The 13595-nt window shown below is 40.5% G+C and overlaps 1 protein-coding gene across 3 annotated transcripts; it reads left to right on the forward strand.

Annotated features, from left to right (window-relative positions):
* The first annotated feature begins 68 nt into the window (after nucleotides 1-68).
* sidt2 (SID1 transmembrane family, member 2) lies at nucleotides 69-13212 on the forward strand. Of its 3 annotated transcripts, XM_015060816.1 has the most exons (27): nucleotides 70-907; nucleotides 999-1120; nucleotides 2263-2427; nucleotides 2520-2565; nucleotides 4088-4189; nucleotides 4502-4585; nucleotides 4695-4860; nucleotides 5104-5197; nucleotides 5847-5902; nucleotides 6068-6094; nucleotides 6762-6800; nucleotides 6880-6957; nucleotides 7095-7157; nucleotides 7452-7567; nucleotides 7959-8032; nucleotides 8562-8628; nucleotides 8707-8780; nucleotides 8860-8983; nucleotides 9158-9275; nucleotides 9616-9752; nucleotides 9906-10014; nucleotides 10901-10977; nucleotides 11120-11166; nucleotides 11248-11353; nucleotides 11440-11550; nucleotides 12263-12376; nucleotides 12486-13212. In XM_015060816.1, exons 1-27 carry the CDS (start codon nucleotides 659-661, stop codon nucleotides 12546-12548), a joined length of 2628 nt encoding a protein of 875 aa, XP_014916302.1. In that variant the 5' UTR covers nucleotides 70-658; the 3' UTR covers nucleotides 12549-13212. The 3 variants fall into 3 exon arrangements, with proteins under 3 accessions (XP_014916310.1, XP_014916302.1, XP_014916317.1); XM_015060824.1 differs by lacking the exon at nucleotides 6068-6094 and having other exon boundaries at nucleotides 69-907; XM_015060831.1 differs by lacking the exon at nucleotides 7095-7157.
* The last annotated feature ends 383 nt before the right edge of the window (nucleotides 13213-13595 follow it).

The following is a 13595-nucleotide window of genomic DNA, read 5'->3' on the forward strand; positions in this document are numbered from 1 at the left end:
AAATTGTTGGCTTGTCAATTTCCAATCGTGAAGTTGTTCCGCAGTGACGTCATTACGTCGCGTGGCGTTTTGTTTACTGTTAGAGCGTGGAGGAGGGGGGTTCGCTGATGGAACGGATTTTTCGTAGTGTGCACGGCTTTTAGACGACAAATATTTTCACCTGGTGCTGACCGGTCTGGTGCTGGCGTCTTTTAACGTAGACGTGAATACGAGTTAAGAAGGAGGGCAGAATTAGTTAGCTGTAATGCGCGGTTCTGTATTCTGACTCTCTTTTCTAACCGACTTAGTATCCGCGGTGATTCTATCCTGGCGTCCTAACTTGCGAGCTGTTAGCACAGCTCCCCAGATAGAGAAACGGGGGGTCATTGTTGCGTCGTCGACTTGAGTTTTGTGTTTCTGGTTGTATAGCTGCTAGCTCAGAAGTTGTTGTCAGTGAGAACAAGTCTGTCGCTTGAACATTTCGCTGTGTGTTTAGTTGGTCAAGTAGCTTGCAGCAGCTGGTGCTTCAGCTCTTTGTCAGTGTGGAAGTGGCCCAGTTCATCAGGACATCTCGGTTTAACTGCTCCTTAATGGGTTGGGGTTATTTATTTGCTTTGCCATACAGGCTGCAATAAGCTTAGTGGTCGGTTTTCGGTTGAGGAAGACGGTGTCGGACAAAATGGTGTTAAGGAGCTACTGGAAATGTCGTCTTAAAAGCAGCTGTTTTCCTGCGCCTCGCTGGATACGGCCAGGGCTGGCAGCTTTGTTCTGGTTCTGTGTGACCCAGTTAGTGTGCGGTGCTGGGGCGCTTGGAGAGACTAAATCTGTGACGCAAAAGGATGCAGAGTTTGATGTGACCTATAATGACACGGTTAAAAGCTACAACCAGACCATCTATGCGTTCAATCACACCATCTCCAGAAATAAGGTGAGTTTCCTTCTCTGCATCTTAGAATATGGTGTCCAGGTAATGATTTGGTGATTTAATCCTTTCCTTGTTACTTTTGTTTGACTTTCAGACAGAGGGGGTGCGCGTGACTGTAGACGTGATGCAGCAGCATCTGGAGAGTCCTATTCTGTTTGTTATTCGGCAAAAGCAAGCTGTGATGTCTTTTCAAGTCCCCCTCATTCTCAGGGGCCTGTGAGTAATTCTCACTTTTCTAAGTTTATTAACTTTAAGATCATGGTACCCACATTTACTTTTTTTCACCAAAACAAAAAATAATTTGAAGACAGTGCACTCTTTAAGGACATCCACTTCATTTACAGAAATCCTCTCTGTAATTATGACTTCAGGTCATATGATAAAACACTGTAAACGCGACCTGTGCTTCTCATAAGTGTTTTTTTTTTTTTTCAAAAGTCTTCACGAAGTCACCCTTGATCTGTCTGCTGTTTGTTGGTCTTCATGTTGCATTTTGTTTCCTAAATTTCTCTACTCTCTTTACAAGTAAGGTGATTTTTGAAGGCATTTGGATACACTGTTTTTTTATTTTAAGAATTTCAGTGTAACCATGTCAAATATTTTGGATTTTTAATAATAGAAATCTTTTAAAACCTTCTTTTAACTTCACAAATGTGCAGCACTGTGGTCTATTAGCCATAATCCTGAAACAATAATGTTAAGCTTGTGTTTGTGACATGACAAAAGGCAAGATAAGACATGAAAACCTCTGCAAAGGACTGTATTTTGTAAAAGGAAAACAGTTGGTTTCTCCTGCTAGAGATTAGTGTGCCCTCATGTAGTTTCAAGTAATGGGGGGACTTTGTGATGTGTTTGGAGTTCAGGACCTTTTCTGCCTCCCTCAGCAGTTTCCTTATTTGATCTTTGTCTTGTGCCTTTTGGTTGTGCAACATCAGAATTACCTTGTCGCCCTTTTGCTGTTGCGCCCTCGTGGACAGACAATGTTCCAACAGCTCATTAACAAACTTTGAACTTTCAGTTCCTCCACTTGGAAGCCACCAAGTCAGATATGAGGAACCTGTGTTACTGGAAATGAGAAACTTTAGAATATTTTCCTGTCTGTCATTGTACGACGTGGTTTGTGTGTTGTATGGGAATTTGCAACAAAGGTGGTTTTGGTTATCAATTATTTATCTACATACTATAAAACTTAATGATCCACTATTGGAAAATATCCTTTACTTCTCACTTAAAATGTCTTATCAGTTTGTAAAATAAAATACATTTATATTTACCTCAAAGCTGATCTTTGAGGTAAATAGAAGCCGTGTTATCCTCTGTGTTTATCAGCACGTGTTCCTGTGCGTCTTGCCCTTCAGCTATCAGAGGAAGTACCCGTACAAACACGTGGGCAGAACCTTGTGCCAGCCTCCAACTCGAGCCGCATCCGAGACCCAGTACTTCTTTGTGGACGTGTCCACCCTGTCGAGCCAGGAGACAAACTTCCAGTTGCGAGTGAGCCGCGTGGAAAGTTTCACCCTGCAGTAAGCTATGCGACTTAGATCTTAGCTCTATGTCTCAGTGTCAACAAACAGCTCCTGGTATGCCTGACATGCTATATTTAACTCGATTACAGGACAGACAGGAAATTCAGCTTCACAGCATCACCTTCCCAACCTCAGGTAACCCAGCGTTGCGTTCGGAATAATGACTCTCGCTCTCCAAAATTATATTTACTGTAGTCATAGCAATGTCCTCAACAGATAAAGTATCAGCATGTGTGGAGTGAATGTAAGAAAAATAAAAACAAAAGACAGGAAGTTACATTTTGCAATGTAAGTTTCTGTCCTTGTGTGCCAAAGATTTCTAGTTTTTGGCACACACACACAAAAAAAAACCCACTTCAAAAGAGTTTAATTTATGGTCAAGGAGGAATGGTAATCTCTACCATAAAAAGTAAAAAATACATTAAGAAGACTAAAACACTGAGCAGCTTCAGTGTAGTGATTCTGCTATCTAAGCAAATGTAGATTTAATGTAAATTAAATCTATATCTCCTTACTCTTCTCTTCTGAAACGATGGTCACATAAACCACACGTCACCACGACACCGCTCCCTCATGTCGCTAAAGTTAACTGTTAAAAATGTACTCCAAGCAACAAATTAAACTGTCCTTTTTCAATTATTATCAATTCATGGTTTATTTGGGCAGGAGTGTGGTTCTAAAAGGAAACATTTTGTTTGTCTCCTGTCATGCAAAAAGTAAAAGTTAATGGAACAGTTTAATTAATTTTACTGGTGTTGCAAAGTGCTGCTGCTGCTTTGTTTCTTTGTTGTAGTGACGAACATAATAAGTCATACTGTATTGGTGGATGGTGCTTTCAGGTCTTTCCCATTAGTGTTCATCTTTAACTGTGTGATAGATGTGTAAGGCAGCACATGCAGGTCCAGTTGTTTCTGCTCTATATGGATTATTAGTTTTTGCCTGTTGTTTTTGGTACATTTCTCAGGTTAGAATTGAAAATCTCAAAAGTACTTGTTCCATCTTCACAAATTAGACACTGAGAAAAATCAGTTTCTAATTTCTTTGAACAAGTTACAGAAGCTTTTGCACGCTCATGCAAGTGATTATTTACAATTTTCTGCTACTTTACACATTTTTAATTGCTTGTCTTGTTGAATAGTCTCAACCTCCACAACATTTAAGCTTACGTTATACAGGTCATAACGTGCAAAATCCTGAAACATGTCATAATATTTAAAATATATTTATATTCATTTTCATTAGACTTTTATTTTTCTAAATCAATGGCAATTTGCTCTCAGGTGAATCCTGACGTTCTCTAACGTAGGTACACATGTGAATCTTCACCAGTCTTCTGTGACTTTCCCCATCTTTAAATCCAATCTTTAGTGGAACCTGAAAAGCATGTCTATTCCGAAACCTGGAAATTTCAGGTGTAAGACATAATTAAGCTGCATCTTCAACCAGACATGTAGTGCAATTGGATAAGAACACTTATTCTCTTTTTCAAAGTCATGTTAAAACGTTTTTGTATGATGGCCTACTATTCACTGAGGCACATTATAAAATGTAATCTTACCAGCATGGATCAGGCTACAGCTCTTACATCAGATAACCACAGAGTGACTCCATTCATCTGCTCTCTAATTCTGGTTTATGTCTCCTTCTTTTCTCCCAGTTTTTTAAATATGTCTTTCCTGACGGGGTGGATACTGTCATCGTCAAAGTCAACTCAGACGTGAACTTCCCCTGCTCTGTCATGTCTGTCCAGGACATCCAGGTATATAGTTGGGGGCTGCCATGCGTTCTGTGTATTTTCTCTACCTCCTTTCTATGTTTTCCTTTTCACAGCAGACGCCGCCCTCTAATGTTTTCCATTTGTGTTTTTGACAGTGGTAGCATTTCTAGACCACTAGAGGTCACCATAGAGGCGCCTGCATAATTTTGTTTCACTTTTAACATTAATTTTATGTTATCAAAACAGTGAAAAACGTCTTTCTCAATGTTTTTTTCCCCGTTTCAATGTAATTGTCTTTTTAATGTAACATTTGAATGCAGGAAGCATTTGATTTTCTCATTCCTCTCCTTATAGTGTCCAGTCTATGACCTGGACAACAATGTGGCCTTTATTGGGATGTATCAGACTATGACAAAAAAAGGTGCCATCACTGTGCAGGTATTTGCTTTTTAACATTACACTAAATTCAACATCATTTTTCACCAACCATTGTGACAAAGATCACATAATATCTCTGTGTGTCGCTTTTTTTTTTTTTTTAATTCAGAGAAAGGATTTTCCTAGCAACAGTTTCTATGTAGTAGTAGTGGTGAAAACGGAGGACGAGGCATGCGGCGGCCCGCTGCGTTTCTACCCCTTGCAGCCCGATGAACTAATTGATGCTGGTAACCGCACCAAGGACCTGGACGTGGTGGTCTCACCTGCCATTAACTGTAAGCCACATATGCTAATAAAGCAACGGTCACTTTTACACACCTGTTTATAGATTTTGTTGCACACAATCGCTAATGGAACGGCAACATGTTAAGATACGTTATTTAAACTACATTCAAGATCTTCGTCTTTTATCTTTGCTAGACAAAATACTGAGCTTTGCTAAATAATAGTTAGAAGCGTGACAAGGAAGTGAAATGTCTCGTTGGCTTTAGATTGAGTATGTGTGTTTTCCCTCACAGCTGAGAAGTATGTGATCGGGATGCTGTTCTGTCTGGGGATCTTCCTGTCGTTCTACGTGTTGACTCTGCTGGTTGCCTGCGTGGAAAACAAACGGTAACATTTTTCACTCGTTTCAGCTCCTGAAGCATCTGTTAATCAACTGCTTGATGAGTTCATAGAGATCTAAATCGCATTTTAAAAAGTTGGGCTCAAGTTTGAAATATATTTTTGGCTCAATCCTACGAAGAAGTAATTCATAGTTGATTAATTATTGCTACTTAATAACATTTGAGTGCCTTATTGTAACTCACAAATGAAAGTGGCCTAAAAATACACATAAAGGTACTGACTAAATCATAATTACTCGGCTTCCTCAGCATGTACTCTCTGAACTGCAGTAATGAAGGCTGCCTGAAAGACTTTATCAACATTCACATAGTTGACTTTAATAAGAAAATCAGAAGACACTGGGTGATGTCTGACAACTACTTGTGTCTTTCTAGATGTTGGTGTCTGTTTTCTTAGCTGTAATAATCTAACTCCTCTATTTCCCTAGATAACCAGGAAGAGTTTACAGTTTTTTTCCACAAGTGTCATGAGTTATATCTAAATATAGCAATTAGCTGTTGTAGTGACATAAACCTGATCAAAGACATGAATTATTACCTGAAAGTCTCCAGTCATCACTTCTCGATGACTGAATCTGCACACAATGAAGGAAACTATGTTGAACACAATTTTAATGATTTTTGTTTTTCTTCAGAATGAAAAGGAGAGAAATGTTTCCGAACCCCCCTGACACGTCGCCTGCTGAGACAGGTAGCCAAGCAGCTAGCTGATCTTTTTTTTTTTTTTTTAATTTATCTTATAAATAGATAGTTATCTGAAATATCTTAACCAATTTCTAAATGTATCTTTTAAATATAGCACTGAATGTTATTGTTACTCATTGTGTCTTTGACCTTCTCTCCCTGTGCTGTTCAGCCTCCCTTCTTGGGAAGAACGGCGACGGTATAACGACACAGTCACTCTTATTGTGCACTTCCTGCTCTTTCTCACACTTGTTTGGCTTGTCTGAAGTCGCTCTGCATGCATTAGCTTGCACACCTAACCTCGACGGAGGTTAAGCATCCTCTGTTGAAAGGAAGCGCATGATTGGCTGCTGAGCTCTGTGAACTGTGCATTAGCACGACTGCAGCACGGTTCTAAGAGTTTCATTTTATGACCTCAAACAGATAAGGATGCAAGCTCTCCTCGGTGCTTTACAGGTTTGACCGATGGCTAATGCACATTATCAGGAGCTATTAAAATTATGACAATGCTGCAGATTTATGGAGACTACAGTTGAGATAAAGGATTCACGCTTATGCGTGTCTGGAGTTCAAAATTGCCTCTCGGTGTGTTTCTGTTTCTCATGATTTGCATGAGAAAGCCCACAATTCCTGCAGTTCATTGTCAATGCAGCATAAACTGTACCTTCTTTGTGCCATCTGTCACACACAGTGTTTGCACATCTGTTGTGTCTTGTGTGTTTTGGACTAACAGCTCATGTGCCATGTGTTAGCAGTGAGGGATATGGAGAAACTAACAACTATAGCAGTGCCAGTGTGTTTAATGTGTGAGATTTGTTTTAAAATAGTCTCTTCTGGCTTTTAAAATGTGCTTATCTTTGTCACAGGCAAAACTCCAGCCTCTCCGTATGAATATGGCTCCTTTGGTGAGTTGGAGGCTGATATCTGTTACTAATCTCTTAGCTTTTGTGGAGGCTGTTTAATCAACACGTTTTCTTCTGCCAGCTGACAACGGCAGCACCCTGAGCTCCGAGGCCATCACTGACTGCGCCACATCAACGGACAACAACTATGGCTATTTGGGTATGAGCTCCAGCAGACACATCTGTTATTTTTCGCCTCATCATTCTCACCTTGAAGCATCTCGCCGTGGTGCGGCGAGCGGCCGGCTTCCCTGAGCACCTCGGGTTCCTCACTGCTGTTCTGTGTTTGTTCATCAGGACAGGAGCCTTTCAAACGCCGACCGTTCCTCAATCACCTTCACCACTTAGCCATCCGCATTGGTGACACCCTGCCGCACAGTTTCCCCAAATCACTCCCCAGATTTGCTCCAAACTAATCAGCACTATGCTAATCACACACCAGATTTTATATTTTATCTCCAGATATTTTGCCATGCAATGCAAATTAAATGAGAAGTGATTCAATGTACCAACGTAAATCCTTTTTTGAAAAATGTGTGATACATTTCAGCACTTGTGCATCAGTTTCCCGATACCTTTACGGATCCAATCACCAAATTGCTCACAGTCCAGATCCAGATGGCTAAGCTATCTCTTAATCACTCTTCTGTTCAGAGCGATCATTGGACAGCGTCGCACGAAGCAGGCAGGAGTCTTTAAGTTCTGTGGAGGAGGACGACTACGACACGCTGGAGGATATCGACTCGGATAAAAACATTGTCCGCACCAAGGTACACATCATCAACACAAACATGCTGTAGATCAACAGAAAGTAGTGTGGAAGGAAAAACAACACATGGCTTTATTTCTTTCATTACAATCCCTCTTTACTCTAATACTCTTAAGTAAATCCAGTGCATGAATTTACCTTTTAAAATTTAACCAAAGTAAAAATAATCAGCAGGAGTGTAATTCATTTTCACTAGTTTGTTAGAGAACAGAAAGATGGAGTCAGTTAGTTAGATTAAAGCATGTTCATGGCCCAGATCTGAATTCAGTTGAAACTTTGTAAGACTTGAATCTGGTGTTCACTGATGTTCACCATCAAATCTGGCTGAGTTTATCTTTCTGTGTTGCCTCTTTTCCCTCCTGATGACTTCTGATTCATTCTCCTTATCACAGAAGTACCTGTGTGTGTCTGACCTGGCTCGCAAAGACAAAAGGATCCTCAGCAAGAAATACCAAATCTACTTCTGGTGAGTTCACCGCTCAGATCGCTGGTAGTGCATCAAGTCCTTGAATCAGTCACGACTGTTAAGAAACAAAAGTTTCTTACACTGTGGACATCCTCAGGACATTTTCACATGGCAAGGACCCTTAGAGAGGATCTGGCACATGTTGATATTACAGGTGCAACTAGCAATTATTTTAGTAATGACTTTCTGTGACTACTAGATTTTTCTGATAGGGACAGTTTCGGCTTAATTATTACTCTGTATTATTTCAGCAAATGGCCTTTTGAGCCTTTATACCCCAGTTAACCAATAATCAGTTACTAAATTGGTTGATTATTTCAGTAATTGATTAATCACAATTGAAATGATTAATAGTTTCAGCCCTGGTTGATGTAATTGGACGAGGGTAAAAAGAGCTCCTTGTATAGATCAATTATTTAACAGTTTCATCCATGACACTTTGGTCACCATGGCTACTTTGTTAACATTTCATAGATCAAAATGTAGACTGATAATTAGCATCACGTTCTAATAATTATTCTCTCCTCAGGAATATTGCCACTATCGCGGTGTTCTACGCGCTGCCGGTCATCCAGCTGGTCATCACATATCAGACGGTGCGGTGGTGATAAACAAACATGGCTGCTCAAACGGCCTTCGAAACATTCTCATGGTGATTTCATGTTTGGCCTCAGGTTGTAAATGTGACAGGAAACCAGGACATCTGCTACTACAACTTCCTGTGTGCTCACCCTTTGGGAGCTCTGAGGTGTGTGTTTATTCATGCTGCCACTGCTGCAGCAGTAATACACACGCTCAGCTGGCTGTGTTAAACCTTGTGTGTGCAGTGCGTTCAACAACATCCTCAGTAACCTTGGATACGTGATGCTGGGACTCCTCTTCCTCCTCATTGTCTTCAAGAGAGACGTCACACACAGTCGAGCGTTGCTTCGCAACGACCTCAACGCTCTGGTGAGGCGCCTGCCACCAAACTGATTCTTGATGCAGGGAACTGTTTGTTGACGCTCTAAGCTCTACTTCTTCCATCCTGAGGTTCTGTTTAATATTGTAGCACAACAGGTGACATGTTAATAAAATATCTGAGCTGAAATAGTCGTTTCAACACGTTTTCTGTTTCTTCTGCAGGAGTGCGGCATCCCGAAGCACTTCGGTGTGTATTATGCCATGGGAACTGCTCTGATGATGGAGGGCTTGCTCAGTGCGTGCTATCATGTCTGTCCCAACTACACTAACTTCCAGTTTGGTGAGACATGAGGATTTATTGTTGCTATTTCATGTTTGTTTTCTCTAGATCCCGCCACACACAGTGATTGTAAATTATTGAAAGTTGACAATAAGTCTGATAAAGAAATATTACCAGTTCCAACTCCTGACTTGCCGTGTGTGTCTGAGTGAGATGGATTTATTCAGCTTATCGGCAAAAACTGGTTGATTTGTGGTTTAGTCACAGTTTAGTAGGAAGATTAAGTCTGCAGGTTTACTTTAAGAAAACATTTGAACAATCAGTTGCATTTTAAGCCATGTCCAGTATTTTAATTGGTTAAAAAAAACAAACAAAAAAAAACGGTGTCAATATTTTCCAGACACGTCCTTCATGTACATGATCGCCGGGCTGTGCATGCTGAAGCTCTACCAGAAGAGACACCCCGACATCAACGCCAGTGCCTACACCGCCTACGCCTGCCTGGCTGCGGTCATCTTTTTCTCTGTGCGGGGAGTGGTGCGCTCACAAACACACACACACACACACACACACACACACACACACCCCTCATGCAAGCTGCGGCGAAGCTCTTGTTAATTGTGTGCAGCGCTGTTTAATGATTATTGTGGGTTGTTGTAGAATTGCATTTGTTGTTTTGTTTCTTTGCAGGTGTTTGGGAGAGGAAACACGGTGTTCTGGATCGTTTTTTCCGTGATCCACATTCTGGCCACTCTGCTCCTTAGCACACAGCTCTACTACATGGGCCGATGGCGACTTGGTAGGATCACAGCAAGAAACCAAACGCACTTGATTCAAGATCAGTGAAATTTAGTCTGTTTAAATTGATCATAACCAGTTTTAGGGTTTCCTTTTATTTTTATTTAACATGTTCAAACATTAAATACCTTCAGGTAAAAAGCAGATTTAATATTTTGAGTAAAGGCTTGTTTGACACTGCTGCTTTTAATGATAATATCTATTCCTATAACTTCACATTTTATCACTCCATCATAAACTTCAGAGCATTTCATTAAGATTTTACGTGATTGAAGTTGTTGAAGGTGAACCTCTATTTTACGTTTTCTCTTGCCAGTTTTGCTCTCATCTGACTTCAGCATCTTTATTCGTGTTTCCCGTGTAATGTGGGACTTCTAGCTTTCTCCCAGCATTTGCTTTCTGTTTTACACTCTTCCATTAAAAAAATAAGAAAAAAAAAAAAAACAGATTCAAGGAGTGAACAATTAACAGTTGCTGGCAGATTTTTTTTTTTTTTTAACCTGAGCCGTGGCTCTCTGCAGCTCCTCCAAAGTTACCTTTGCCCCCTTGAATGCCTCTGATCAGTGATCTCAGTGAAGTTTGTAATCCAACGTGTCAAAGTCCCTGTGCCACACTTTGTGAGCCACATGTAGGATTACGTTGAGGTCGGGCAAAGGTTTCATTCTGACACTTGAAGTACGTAATCAAAGGTCATTTGATTAGTTCTAATGTGTTTGCATTGCATATTACACAGCTGTTTTTTTTTTTTGTTTTTTTTTTTTCCAGCAAACTAAACATTGAAAATTGTCACCCAGTATTATTATTATTTTTCCTCAACTAAATACAGTAAAACTTCTTTTTTTTTTTTTTATTTCATTCTCTTACCTGTTTGTAATTTTGTCCACTAGATGCTGGTATCATGCGCCGGATTGTCTATGTGATCTACACAGATTGCATCAGACAGTGCAGTGGACCCATGTACATTGTGAGTTGAGATCTAAAGACTTTGCAGCAAAAAAAAAAAAAAAATCACATTAACAATTAAAGATAGTTAGATTTATTAATGACCTCTGGACTGACCAGTTGGTAAATGTTGGCACCTTCCCCCCTCTCTCTTTGCCTTCCAGGACCGTATGGTGCTACTTGTGATGGGTAATATAGTCAACTGGTCTCTGTAAGTAAACACACCGTGTCTGACTTTGATCAAGCGCTGTAATCTGGAGCTTCATCCGGATTGGCTGTTTGCTCTCCGCAGCGCTGCCTACGGCCTCATAGAGCGACCCAATGACTTCGCCTCATACCTGCTGGCCATCGCCATCTGCAACCTGCTGCTCTACTTTGCCTTCTACATCATCATGAAGGTGTGTGTGCGTGTGTGTGGATTAACGCAGCCAGCATCAGATGTCAAGATTATATTTGATTATTGTCCCTTTTGTTGTCGCTTCAGCTCCGGAGTGGTGAGAGAATCAAGTGTCTGCCGGTGGTGTGTATTCTCTTCACAGCGGTGGTCTGGGGCTTTGCACTCTACTTCTTTTTCCAGGGCCTCAGCACCTGGCAGGTCAGCAACACACCGATCAGATTATTTATGTATGATTGAATAAAACGTACTCTAGAAGGGCTACAAATGTCTAATTGCTTTTAGGGCTGCGACTATTGATTATTTTAGAAATCGATTATTCTGTCAAATATTTTCACATTTAATCAGATAAAAAAAAAAAAATTAGCACTGCAGATTATATGTTAAACCACTTAGGCTTTTTATACAATATTAGGAATACAAATAAACAATTTATTTCCTTTTTAAAATAGCAAAATTAACATTTTATTGGCTAAAATCCTGTTGTACGCTTGATTATTTGTAGCAAAGAAAAAATGCTTCTAACATCGTAGTGATGCGGCTCAACTCGGCATCGGTATAGTGCAGAGCTGAACTGTTGACTATAGATAAGCCGATTAATAATTTATATCCAACACTGATAGGTTTTTCTCAACAGAACTTGAAATACATGAAATTTAAACTATACGACTTTAATTCTGTAAACATATTTACAGACAAAGGGGTTTTTTTTTTTTTTTTAAATATTAAATCCACAATGTAAATTATTTTGTACAGTTTTGGATTAACTTCTGCTTCAAATATGTTGTTTTTTCAGCAAATAGCCTTTTTTGAGTTTGTATTCACCAGTTAACGATTAATCAGCTGCTCATTTAGTTGACGTTTATTTCCATAATCGATTCACCAATCCTAGTCGCTTTCTTTCCCGCTGCAGAAAACTCCGGCAGAGTCTCGCGAGCACAACAGGGACTGCATCCTGCTGTCGTTCTTTGACGACCACGACATTTGGCATTTCCTGTCCTCCATCGCTATGTTTGGATCCTTCCTGGTATGGTTTTGTTTCTTGTTTCTAATCAGGACAAAATAGTGATGGTTTGAAGCCAGTGCAGCACTCGACACATGTTGGAGTTGGAATCCCTCTTGTCTTGCCCTCGTAGGTCCTCCTGACCATGGACGACGACCTCGACACTGTTCAGAGGGACAAGATCTACGTCTTCTGAATCTGTCGGGTCTTCTTTGAGAAGCTCAGCTCATCCTTTCTGCCTTATCACCCGTTTTCTCTCTGTTGGCATCTTGTCCATGTTTGGAAAAAGAAACAGCCAGTAGCCTGATGCTCCTCAGGCGGTCGGTGAGCATGTCTCCGCCTGTCGGAGCCAGGCGGGGGACACTCGCGTGCCAATCCATAGCTGGGTCAACATGGAGTGGTCCTGAAGCGTCTTGTCCTCCTGCTGCTATCATCGATGTTACTGTCGCTCTGCGTGTTTACGTGCTGCTGCTGATGAAGACGACAATGCAAACACTGAACTCTTTTCTCCATTCTTTTTATATATGGTCCTCATTATGGTCAAAATAACAGAAAACGATGCATTTTGTATGCTGTGTGTTTCTGCAGGGTTGTGTGTGTTTACAAACCGGGGGAGCGCGAGTCACGTCCAATCTGCCAGTGGCCTTCTGTGTTTCTAATCACATCAGTCACACACTGTGCTCGGATTGGTCAGCTTGTTAAAACTAGCCGTCCTTAAATGATTGTATTTACTATTTGACTGCCCTGCGTGTGTGTGTGACTGCGGAGCCGATTTTTTTGCACTGTTCTGTACGAAAAGTAGATTTTATTGTCCAGCATTCCAATGAGTGGTTACTAAATAAAAGGTTCTTTTTCACAAATGGGACTGTTTTCATCTGTTGTCTTAAGTATTCCTTCTCTTTGAATTTACCCATATTTTCTCATTGCAACCACAAACTTTAATGTACTACATTGGGAATTTATGTGATGAAGCAACACAAAGTAGAACATGAGTAGATGGAAAATGGTTCAAGATTTTCATAGTGCTTTAAAGATAAAACTCTTAAAATGTGTGGCGCATCTACGTATTCAAGTCCATCAACTTTACACGTATACAGACCGAAAAATATGTCTGACGGCAAAAGCCGTCAGATTGGATCAGATGACAGCAATTTTCTTTACATCTAATATTGCTCTGGACTTTGACTAAGCCATTTTAACACGACTTTTATCTAAACAGTCCATTGCAACTCAGGCTGCATGT

This window comes from Poecilia latipinna, unplaced genomic scaffold (assembly GCF_001443285.1).
Source record: "Poecilia latipinna isolate Pla-1442-1.1 unplaced genomic scaffold, P_latipinna-1.0 Scaffold68, whole genome shotgun sequence".
Classification (NCBI taxonomy): Eukaryota; Metazoa; Chordata; class Actinopteri; order Cyprinodontiformes; family Poeciliidae; genus Poecilia; species Poecilia latipinna.